The following is a 12123-nucleotide window of genomic DNA, read 5'->3' as shown; positions in this document are numbered from 1 at the left end:
CGTAACCAACGCCCAGCCAGACACACGTCCAACGTAAAATACGCCGGCTTGTGTTCCCTGGTGCAGACCTTTGCATGTCTGCTGCTGGGTTGCACCTCCTTTATGGGGAATAACTTTACGCCGGACGTACAACTTGCGCTCACCTCCCGTAGCCTGCGTCGGGCGCACACAGGTTCGTGAATCGCCGTATTTCCCTCATTTGCATGTTTGAATGGCTAATCAATGGGAGTGGCACTATGCACCCAGCCTAAATGTGCGCACACCCTACCCTACTGGCGCCCGGATATTGTCGACCCCTGCTCGAGTATATACGGTACATGATAGAAGAGTCCATATAAGTGAGTATATAAAAGAAATCTCTATTTGTGGGGAAAAAAAAGAACGTCAATTTTGTTTGGGTACAACATCGCACGACCGCGCAATTGTCAGTTAAAGCGACGCAGTGCTGAATCGCAAAAAAAAGCAGTGAAGTCCTCCGGCGCTGAAGTGGTTAACAGGTGTGCGTTGACCCTGAAAAAATAAAAATAAAAAAACGTACATAGGTGTTAATGGACTTGGGGCGCTCTGCCTTTTTTTCTATCTGGCTTGGCAGGGTAGGCGTTAAATAGATTTTGGTGGGTGAGATTGAATCTGCGGTTTCCTTATTCTGGTCGGAATATTCGGCATACATTTGCCGTCTGGGGGGGGGGGGGTTACTATTATTTATACCCGCTTGGATATAAATGCCGCATTGCCAGGCTCCTGTATGTGGCCCGCGGTGACCTCTGTGGAAAAAGATATTGGGAACATTTAATAAGAGGCGCGAGCGGCACATCCCGGGTATTAATATGAATAGTCGGTTCCTTTCCGATTGCCCGGAATTCCCAGGATCGCGGCACCTGCTCCACAATGTGGAACTAAGGGCAGTACACAATCGGGGTGTGTGTGTGTGTGTGTTTGTGTGTGTGTGTTTGTGTGTGTGTGTGTGTGTGTGTGTGTGTGTGTTTGTGTGTGTGTGTTTGTTTGTGTGTGTGTGTGTGTGTGTGTGTGTGTGTGTGTGTTTGTGTTTGTATTATGTCTTTTTAAGCAGAAATTAGAATTTAGATGAGCCGGTGTCAGGGGGGTTGTCACAGAAAGGATCCCGTCTTCTGGGACTCCTCTCTCGCCTCACGTGTGTGTGTATGTGTGTGTGTGTGTGTGTGTATGTGTGTGTGTGTGTGTATGTGTGTGTGTGTGTGTTTGTGTGTGTATGTGTATGTGTTTGTGTGTGTGTGTGTGTATGTGTGTGTGTGTGTGTATGTTTGTGTGTGTGTGTGTGTTTGTGTGTGTGTGTGTTTGTGTGTGTGTGTGTGTTTGTGTGTGTATGTGTGTGTTTTGTATTATGTCTTTTTAAGCAGAAATTAGAATTTAGATGAGCCGGTGTCAGGGGGGTTGTCACAGAAAGGATCCCGTCTTCTGGGACTCCTCTCTCGCCTCACCGTGTGTGTGTGTATGTGTATGTTTGTGTGTGTGTGTGTGTGTGTGTGTTTGTGTGTTTGTATTATGCCTTTTTAAGCAGAAATTAGAATTTAGATGAGCCGGTGTCAGGGGGGTTGTCACAGAAAGGATCCCGTCTTCTGGGACTCCTCTCTCGCCTCACCGTGTGTGTGTATGTGTGTGTGTGTGTGTGTGTATGTGTATGTGTGTGTGTGTGTGTGTATGTGTATGTTTGTGTGTGTGTGTGTGTGTGTGTTTGTGTGTTTGTATTATGCCTTTTTAAGCAGAAATTAGAATTTAGATGAGCCGGTGTCAGGGGGGTTGTCACAGAAAGGATCCCATCTTCTGGGACTCCTCTCTCGCCTCTCTTCAATCATTCCTCGCTGCTAATTTTGGTGTCACTCTCATTTCTTTTTAAACGATTCATTTCAAAGGAAAAAAAAAGAGGGGGGGGGGTGAGGAGGAGAGGGGGGGGGGGGGGGGAATTGTAAATGGCCCCGATGTGATCTACAATTTTAGTCTATTACTGTTGCAGCCTGCAAGCCTCCCGGGAAGCGGAACATACATGGCCTCAAGGTAGGAATTTCAATAATTGTTTCAGTAAAGTTGGATGGATGTGAAATGCTGTGTTCCACTTATTGAAACGTCAAAAAAAAAAAAAGAAAGAAACGCTGTACCTTCTACTCTGCTGACAAGCGGGACTCGCCTTTACCGGGGAAAGTCGCGTGCACGGCGTAGAGCCGAACCTTGAGTCTTACTGGCAGCTCATTGGGCATTAACCCTTTAGTTGACTTAATATGGGGGCAACATCACCATACATATCATTTTGGTAAATGTACATCATCGGAGACAGCAGACGCAAGACACATAGGCATGTTACGAGAGGTGGTCAGAGACTGGGGGCATGATACAAGAGGTGGTCAGAGACTGCAGATATGATACAAGAGGTGGTCAGAGACTGCAGATATGATACAAGAGGTGGTCAGAGACTGTGGGCATGATACAAGAGGTGGTCAGAGACTGCAGACGTGATACAAGAGATGGTCAGAGACTGCAGACGTGATACAAGAGGTGGTCAGAGACTGCAGACGTGATACAAGAGGTGGTCAGAGACAGCAGACGTGATACAAGAGGTGGTCAGAGACGGCAGACATGATACAAGAGGTGGTCAGAGACGGCAGACATGATACAGGAGATGGTCAGAGAATGCGGACATGATACAGGAGATGGTCAGAGACTGCGGACATGATACAGGAGATGGTCAGAGACTGCGGACATGATACAGGAGATGGTCAGAGACTGCGGACATGATACAGGAGATGGTCAGAGACTGCGGACATGATACAAGAGATATCCAGAGACTGCAGACCTGATGCAAGAGATGGCCAGAGACTGCAGACCTGATGCAAGAGATGGCCAGAGACTGCAGACCTGATGCAAGAGATGGCCAGAGACTGCAGACCTGATGCAAGAGATGGCCAGAGACTGCAGACCTGATGCAAGAGATGGCCAGAGACTGCAGACCTGATGCAAGAGATGGCCAGAGACTGCAGACCTGATGCAAGAGATGGCCAGAGACTGCAGACCTGATGCAAGAGATGGCCAGAGACTGCAGACCTGATGCAAGAGATGGCCAGAGACTGCAGACCTGATGCAAGAGATGGCCAGAGACTGCAGACCTGATGCAAGAGATGGCCAGAGACTGCAGACATGATGCAAGAGATGGCCAGAGACTGCAGACATAATGCAGGAGATGGTCAGAGACTGCAGACACACATGATACAGGAGATGGTCAGAGACTGCAGACATGATACAAGAGATATCCAGAGACTGCAGACATAATGCAGGAGATGGTCAGAGACTGCAGACATAGTACAGGAGACTTGAAGCCTGCAGACATTACACGGGGCAGGTAGTAATCACTGCTATACCAGAGCAATAAGGAAACACAGATTAGTCTATAGGGGCCCCAAGAGCTGCACAGGAAGTGCCAAGGGGCTGCAGGTTGGTCACTAGGGGTTCTACACCTTGTGTAACAATCTGAATGAACTATCATTCGCAGAATTGGATATTATCATTTGATCTTTGTAAAGACAAATCCTGGCATCAATCAATGTCGAACAAAATCGATCAATTTATTCAAAATGATTCTGATTGGTCCAGATGAAAAATTTGATTGTAGGAAAGTAGATAATTTAATATGATCTTTAAACTAATAGAATGCAAATTTTTTAACCCCTTCACCACCGGGCAATTCTACCCGTTTCCTGCCCAGGCCAATTTTCAGCATCGTCACACTGTGAATGACAATTACTCAGTCATGCAACACGACACAAAAAATTTTGAGTCCGATAGAGCTTTATTTTGGTGGTATTTAAAAAGGCTGGCTGTACAGTACAACAGCAGCAGTGGCCTAAGAAAGAATTCACTTGGCAAAGTTCATGATTCAATATCTTTAGCTCATGTTCATTAATTATTAACATTAAAATCATGGGTACAAACAGCTGTATTTTATTTTATTTTATTCTATTTTTTATTTATTTATTATTTTTATGGTGCTGCTTTTCTAGGTAGGAGCACTCATGTATGTAATTTGGATTCTATTATTTTTATATATATATATATATATATATATATATATATATATATATATATATATATATATATATATATGAGATATAAGCACAAAAATATTATTTGATGCATATTACATGACGTGAATATTATATATAATATTCACGTCATGTAATATGCATCAAATAATATTTTTGTGCTTATATCTGTATTAGCTTAGTATTATTATTATATATATCTGTATTGGCTTATTATTATTATTATTATTATTATTATTATTATTATTATTATTATTATTATATATACCTGTATTGGCTTAGTATTATTATATATATCTGTATTGGCTTAGTATTATTATATATATATAATCTCTGTATTGACATATATATATCAATACAGATATATATAATAATAATTATACTAAGCCAATACAGATCTATATAATAATACTAAGCCAATACAGATATATATAATAATAATAATACTAAGCCAATACAGGTATATATAATAATAATAATAATAATAATAATAATATCTGTATTAGCTTAGTCTCCTCCTCCTCCTCCTTTTTTCTCAGATGCCCACTGGACCACCAAGGATGCAAAAAAAAAAAGTATGCCACCCTAGACCACCAGGGATGAGAAGGACACATAAAATGGATGCCAATCAGTGCCGCAATGGATGCCAATCAGTGCCCACAATGGGCATCACTGATCGGCAGGCATTGTTTGACACTGATTGGCATCCATTAGTACAACACATACGATAGTGCCCATCCGTGCCGCCTATCAGTGCCCATCCGTGCCCTGCCTATCAGTGCCCATCCGTGCCCCGCCTATTAGTGCTCATCCGTGCCGCCTATCAGTGCCCATCCGTGCCGTCTATCCGTGCTGCCAATCTGTGCCACCTATCCAAGCCCATCCATGCCGCCTATCCGTGCCGCCTATCCAAGCCCATCCATGCCGCCTATCAGTGCCGCATATTGGTGCCCATCAGTGCCACCTCATCGGTGCCCATCAGTGCCGCCTTATCAGTGCCCGTCAGTGCAGTACCATCAGTGCCCATCAGTGAAGGAGAAAACTTACTTATTTACAATGTTTTATAACAGAAACAAAAAAAACTTTTTTTTTTCTAAATTTTCGGTCTTTTTTAAAAAAAAATTTAGCAAAAAAAAAAAATCCCAGAGGTGATCAAATACCACCAAAATGCGACAGCGCTGAAAGCTAAAAATTGGTGTGGGCGGGAAGGTGTATAAGGCTCCATTCACACCTAGGCGTTTTCACGCCAGACGCCCGCCGCTATTGCAGCCTGCAATACGCTGGAGGGGTGATTTTACATTGTCGGCTATGGAGATGGTTCACATCTCCACGCCGAAATGCCTGAAGCTCAAAACAAGTCCCGGACCCTTTTTTTCGGGCGGGTTCGGGCATAGCCGACAGTGTAAAATCACCCCTCCAGCAAAAAAAAAAAGGCTGACAAACGCGAATCGCGGGACAAAACGCCTATTTAATGTTGCCGCATATCGCCGACGCGATACACTAACATCCATCTTTTCTGCTTTTCCCCTTTGGCTGTAGGTGAATACAAGAGGCGGATCATCGAATAACTGCAACACCTCCATATCGCCCAGCAATAGGTAAGGGTATGCACAATATGGGGGGAAGTTTACTCAAAATTTAGTGCGCCAAATCTGCACAATAACCAATTAGCTTCCAGGTTTTATTGTCAAAGCTTAACCACTTAAGGGCCGAGCCTCTTTCTGAGATTTGGTGTTTTACAAGTTAAAATCATGTTTTTTTGGTATATATTTCTAACACCCTAGAGAATAAAATGGCAGTCGTTGCAATACTTTCTGTCGCACCGTATTTGCGCACCGGTCTTACAAGCAAGCTTTTTTTTTTTGTTGGAAAATATACACTTTTTTGCATTAAAAAATAAGACAACAGTAAAATTGGCCCAATTTTTTTATATTGTGAAAGATAATGTTACGCCGAGTAAATTGATACCCGACATGTCACGCTTCAAAATTGCGCCCGCTTGCTTGTGGAATGGCAGCAAAATGTTACCCTTAAACGTACGAGCGGCCGTCGCATTTTGTTACGTAGTTTTTTTCGGCTTTTTCCGGCGTATAGTTAAAGCTGCTATTTGGTGGCGTACTCAATGTTAAAGCGGTGGTTCCCCCTAAAACTAATTTCTAACAATAGATTCCTAAGACCCGTTACACTGCGGGTAGGCTGGCTTTTTTTTTTTTTTTTTCGTACATACCGAGATCTCCCCGTCTCGTCCCTAGGCGGTGGGCGGAACTAGTTGATTGACGTTCCTCGGAGGGGCGCGTACGTGACGTCACGACTTTCCGAAAGAAGCCGAACGTCGCTGCGCATGCGCCGTATAGAGTCGGCTCTATACGGCGCATGCGCAGCGACGTTCGGCTTCTTTCGGAAAGTCGTGACGTCACGTACGCGCCCCTCCGAGGAACGTCAATCAACTAGGAACGCCCACCGACAAGGAACGAGACGGGGAGATATCGGTATGTACTAAAAAAAAAAAAAAAAAAAAAGCCAGCCTACCCGCAGTGTAACGGGTCTTAGGAATCTATTGTTAGCAATGTGTTTTAGGGGGAACCACCCCTTTAAGTATGGCCGACGTTCCCGAGTATAATTTTAAATATTCTACATCGTTTGCGTAAGTCGATAACACTGACGTCCTTGCGACGTCATTTGGAGCAATGCACCCTGGGAGTTTTGACGGACGGGGCATGCGCAGTTCGTTCGGCGCGGGGACGCACTTCATTTAAATGAAACACGCCCCCTACTCGCCGCATTTGAATTCCGCGCCCTTACGCCGCGAGAGATGGACTACGCCGCCGTAACTTACGGCGCAAATTCTTTCTGGATTCAAACCAAACCCGATTAAGTTACGGCGGCGTAGCGTATCTCACATACGCTGCGCGGGTGCAGATATTTGTGGATCTGCCCCTTTATGTTTTTTCCCCCCACAAATAGAGTTTTCTTTTGGTGGTATTTGATCATCTCTGCGGTTTTTATTTTTTGCGCTATAAACAAAAGAAGATCAACAATTTTGAAAAAACACCATATTTTTTACTTTTTGATTTAATAAATATCACAATAAAAAAATACGTATTCTTCTACATATTTTTGGTAAAAAAAAAAAAAGCAATAAGCGTTTATTGATTTGCGCAAAAGTTATAGGCCCAGATTCTCATACATTAGCGCTGCTCCTGGGCAGCGTAATGTATGAGCTCTACGTTACACTGCCGCAGGTCTACAGGTTTAAATCCTGATTCTCAAAACACTTACCTGTAAACTTGCGGCGGTGTAGCGTTAGATTGCTCGGCGCAAGCCCGCCCAATTCAAATGGGGCGGGCACCATTTAAATTAGGCGCGCTCCCGCGCCGAGCGTACTGCGCATGCTCCGTCGGGTAAATTACCCGACGTGCATTGCGCTAAATGACGTCGCCCCGACGTCATTTGCCTAGATGTATACGTAAATGGCGTCCAGCGCCATTCACGGACGTCTTACGCAAACGACGTAATTTTTATTCAATTCGACGCGGGAACGACGGCCATAGTTAACATTGGTTGCGCCTGCTAATTAGCAGGGGCAACCTTACGCGTCGGGTACGCTACGCAAACGACGTTAATTCGCTGCGTCGACCTCGCGTATGTTCGGGAATCGCCGTACTTACCTCATTTGCATAGACGACGGGGAAAAGCGACGATGCGACACCTAGCGGCGGGAAAAAAAATTACTTTTAAGATCTGACAGCGTAACAGCCTTACGCTTGTCAGATCTAATGGGTACCTATGCGCAACTGATTCTGAGAATCAGTCGCATAGATACCCGGGGCCAGATGAGGTGTTACGACGGCGCTAATGGTGTTGCGCCGTCGTAACGCCTTTGAGAATCTGGCCCATAGCGTTTACAAAATTATAGCGTTTACAAAATAAGAGATCGATTTATGGCATTTTTATTTATTTTTATTTTTTACTAGTAATAGCGGCGATCTGCGATTTTAATTGTGACCGTGACATTGCGACGGACACATCGGACACTTTTGACACCATTCACATTTATACAGCAATCCGTGCTATAAAACTGCACTGGTTACTGTGAAAATGACCCTGAAGTGAAGGGGTTAACCACTAGGTGGCGCTGAAGAGGTTTAAATCAGTACTAGGGAGTGATTCTTGGGGGTGTGGCTACGAGTGACACGTCAATGATGAACGGTCATCAGTGACATGTCACTAGGCAGAATAAGGGAATGCCTTGTTTACAAAGGCATCCCCCTGTTCTGCCTTTTACCGACCGCAATCGCGGGACTCCCGGGAACATCGAGTTCCCGGGACCCGCGAGCGAGCTCACGAGGCACACGGCGGGCGCGCGTGCCCGCTGAGCATCAAATTTAAAGGGACGTACAGGTGCGCCAGTGTGCCTGCCCGTGCCATTCTGCCGACGTCCATCGGTGTGCGGCGGTCGGCAAGTGGTGAAGAGCTATGCGGAAGTGATGTTTTGACGTCACTTCCGCCCTACTATGGTATGGGGGCCATCTTTCCATCTCTCCTCTCCATACCTAACAGGAAGAAGGATCCGATTTGGCTCCGATAAGCAGCGGAGGGCACCGGAGAGCGGCGGGAGGCCCTCTCCCGCTGCTGATAAAAGTGATCTTGCGGCGAATCCGCGGCAGAGACCACTTTTATCTGAAACCGGACTGCTCACTGAAGAAGAAGAAAAAGAAGAAGAAGAGGATACCGGGGTAATGGTAGCTAGCTGCTGCCATAACAACGATATCCCCCTTCAAAGTGCCGACGTATATCGGCGTGAGCCGGCCCGGAAGTGGTTAATTGGACAAACTGAAAGTTAGAAGCTGATTGGCTCCCATGCACAGCTGCACCAGATTCTGAGTGCTCCAGTTTTAGTAAATCTCCCACAATGAGTCGAGGTTTCCCTACTACAGCTCCGGGGCTGTTTGTGAAAAGAGAAGGGAGAGTTGTGCGTATGTGTGCGATTCTCAAAGAATTTCCGCCAGCTATTTAATAGGGAAGGAAATGCTATTAACATGGATTGCTAATAAGGTAACCAAAGCGTGACCCGCCGCTACACGAAGACACGTTGTATTACGCGTGGCTCAGGGCTGCGGAATTATGAATGTTGTGCTTTCAGACAGCCTGAAGTCTCTTCCTCACCTGGCTACTCCAGCTGCACCACCGTCCTTTAGGGCCCATTCACACTTAAAGGGGAACTCAGCTTTCGTGTGGAAGAAAAATAGCAAAGAAAAAAAAATATATATATATAGAATATACGCTATGGCCCAGATTCACGTAGGGCGGCGTAACTTTGTGTGGGCGTAGCGTATCTTATTTACGCTACGCCGCAGCAACTTAGAGAGGCAAGTGCAGTATTCACAAAGCACTTGCGTCCTAAGTTACGGCGGCGTAGCGTAAATGGGCCGGCGTAAGCGCGCGTATTTCAAAGTAGGCAGGTCGTGGGCGTGTTGTATTTAAATGAAGCGTGACCCCATGTAGATGCATGGCCGAACGAACGGCGCATGCTCAGTATCACGTCGAATTTATGCCCTAAGATACGCCGGCTCAATGCCTGTGACGTGAACGTAACTTACGCACAGCCCCATTCACGTACGACTTGCGTAAACGACGTAAAAAGATACGCTTGTTCCGACGTCCATACCTTGCATGGGCTGCGCCACCTAGAGAGCAGCTTTATCTTTACGCCGGCGTATGTCTTACGTAAACGGCGTAACTAATTGCGACGGGCGTACGTACGTTTGTGAATCTGCGTATCTACGGCATTTGCATATTCTAGGCGTAAATCAACGTACACGCCCCTAGCGGCCAGCGTAAATAGGCAGCTAAGATACGACGTCGTAGGAGACTTATGCCGGTCGTATCTTAGCAACAGATAAGCGTATCTCAGATTGAGAATACGCTTATGGATACGACGGCGCCGCATTCGGACTTACGACGGCGTATCTACTGATACGCCGTCGTAAGTCTTTGTGAATCCGGGCCTATATATATATATATATTGTGACACAAGTCATTTAATTTATTATTTATTGGAAAATTTCAGATACAAAACTCACCCTCGTTAACCACTTAACCCCCGGACCATATTGCCAGTCAAAGACCAGGGCACTTTTTGCGATTCAGCACTGCGTCGCTTTAAGTGACAATTGCGCGGTCGTGCGACGTGGCTCCCAAACTAAATTGGCGTCCTCCCCACAAATAGAGCTTTGAACTATAAACAAAAAAATAGAGTGACAATTTTGAAAAAAAATACAATAGATATAAATTTTTGCAATAATAAATATCCCCCCCTCAAAAATATATAAATATATAAAAAAAAAAAATCCTCGGTTTAGGCCGATACGTATTCTTCTACATATTTTTGGTAGAAATAAGCAATAATAGGTAGATTCACAAAGAGTTAGGCCGGCTTATCTGCAGATAAGCCGGCCTAACTCTGATGCCCCGTACACACCATCACTTTATGTGATGAAAAAAAATGACGTTTTAAAAAACGTCACTTTAATTGACCGTGTGTGGGGGAAAACGTCGTTTTATGTCTTCTAAAAAACGAGCAAAAAAAATTGAAGCATGCTTCAATTTTATGTGTCGTTTTTCAAAACGTCAACTTTTACTTCACAGAAATTGACCGTGTGTAGCAAAAACGTTGTTTAAAACGACGTTTTTTCACCCGCGCATGCCCAGAAGCTACTTATGAAGCGAGCTTCAATGGAAAAACGTGGTGAACGTAACCTCGCTTTGCTAGAACATTGTGAGAAAAACTATGGTGTGTAGGCAACTTCGTCTTTGAAAATTGAAGTTTCAAAAACGTCATTTTTTACTTCACAGAAAATGTCGTTTTTTTTCATCACATAAAGTGATGGTGTGTACGGGGCATGAATCTAAGCCGGCGTTTGTTTAACCACTTGCTTACTGGGCACATAAACCCCCTTCGTGCCCAGGCGAAATTTCAGCTTCCGGCACTGCGTCGCTTTAACTGACATTTGCGCGGTCGTGCGACGTGGCTCCCAAACAAAATTAACGTCCTTTTTTCCCCACAAATAGAGCTTTCTTTTGGTGGTATTTGATCACCTCTGCGGTTTTAATTTTTTGCGCTATAAACAAAAAAAGAGCGACAATTTAAAAAAATATATATATATTTTTTACTTGTTGCTATAATAAATATCCCAATTTTTTATAAAAAAAAAAAAAATTTTTCTCAGTTAAGGCCGATACGTATTTTTCGACGTATTTTTGTAAAAAAAAAAAAAATCGCAATAAGCGACTGGTTTGCGCAAAAGTTATAGCTCCTACAAAATGGGGGATAGATTTATGATTTTTTTTTTTTTTACTTGTAATGGCGGCGATTTGCGTTTTTTTTTTTGTCAGGGCTGCGATATTGCGGCGGACGTATCGGACACTTTTGACACAATTTTGGGACCATTCACATTTATACAGCGATCAGTGCTATAAAAATGCACTAATTACTGTATAAATGTGACTGGCAGTGAAGGGGTTAACACTAGGGGGTGAGGGAGGGGTTAGATGTATTCCCTGGGTGTGTTCTAACTGTGTGGGGGGAGGGGACTGACTGGGGGAGGTGACCGATGCTGTGTCCCTATGTACAAGGGACACAGCATCGGTCTCCTCTCTCCCTGACAGGACATGGAGCTCTGTGTTTACACCTCATCATTACACACAGAGCTCCACGTCTCTGCTGTGTAACCGACGATCACGAGTGTCTGGCGGACATCACGGCCGGCAGGCACTCGCATCGGCTCCCGAACGATGCGCCGGGCACGTTGTTTCCCCGCTGCGCGCCCCCAGCGGCGCGCACAGGGAACAACAACAGGACGTCCACCCGGCACTTGAGAGCCACGCTGTGGACGTCTTTCGACCATAGCGCGGATCTCAAGTGGTTAAGTGTATTCTCAAACAGAGATACACTTAAACAAAGCTAAGATAGGCCGGCTTGCGCCGTTCTATCTTAGCTTGCAATGTTTCTGATGGCCGCTAGATGGCGCGTCCATTGCGGCCGGCGTAGATTATG

General features: G+C 45.0%; 1 protein-coding gene across 1 annotated transcript in view; it reads left to right on the top strand.

Annotated features, from left to right (window-relative positions):
- MAP2K5 (mitogen-activated protein kinase kinase 5) overlaps positions 1 to 12123 on the top strand; it is a 247457-nt gene that overhangs the window by 42432 nt on the left and 192902 nt on the right. Inside the window, exons 5-6 of the mRNA XM_040342241.1 lie at positions 1991 to 2031; positions 5607 to 5665. Of these exons, the coding sequence (XP_040198175.1) occupies positions 1991 to 2031; positions 5607 to 5665 (100 nt within the window). The remainder of the gene's footprint in view (positions 1 to 1990; positions 2032 to 5606; positions 5666 to 12123) is intronic.

Source organism: Rana temporaria, chromosome 3, assembly GCF_905171775.1.
Source record: "Rana temporaria chromosome 3, aRanTem1.1, whole genome shotgun sequence".
In the NCBI taxonomy this organism is placed as follows: Eukaryota; Metazoa; Chordata; class Amphibia; order Anura; family Ranidae; genus Rana; species Rana temporaria.
The sequence above is the reverse complement of the archived record's forward strand: the minus strand, read 5'-3'. Positions and strand labels throughout refer to the sequence as shown.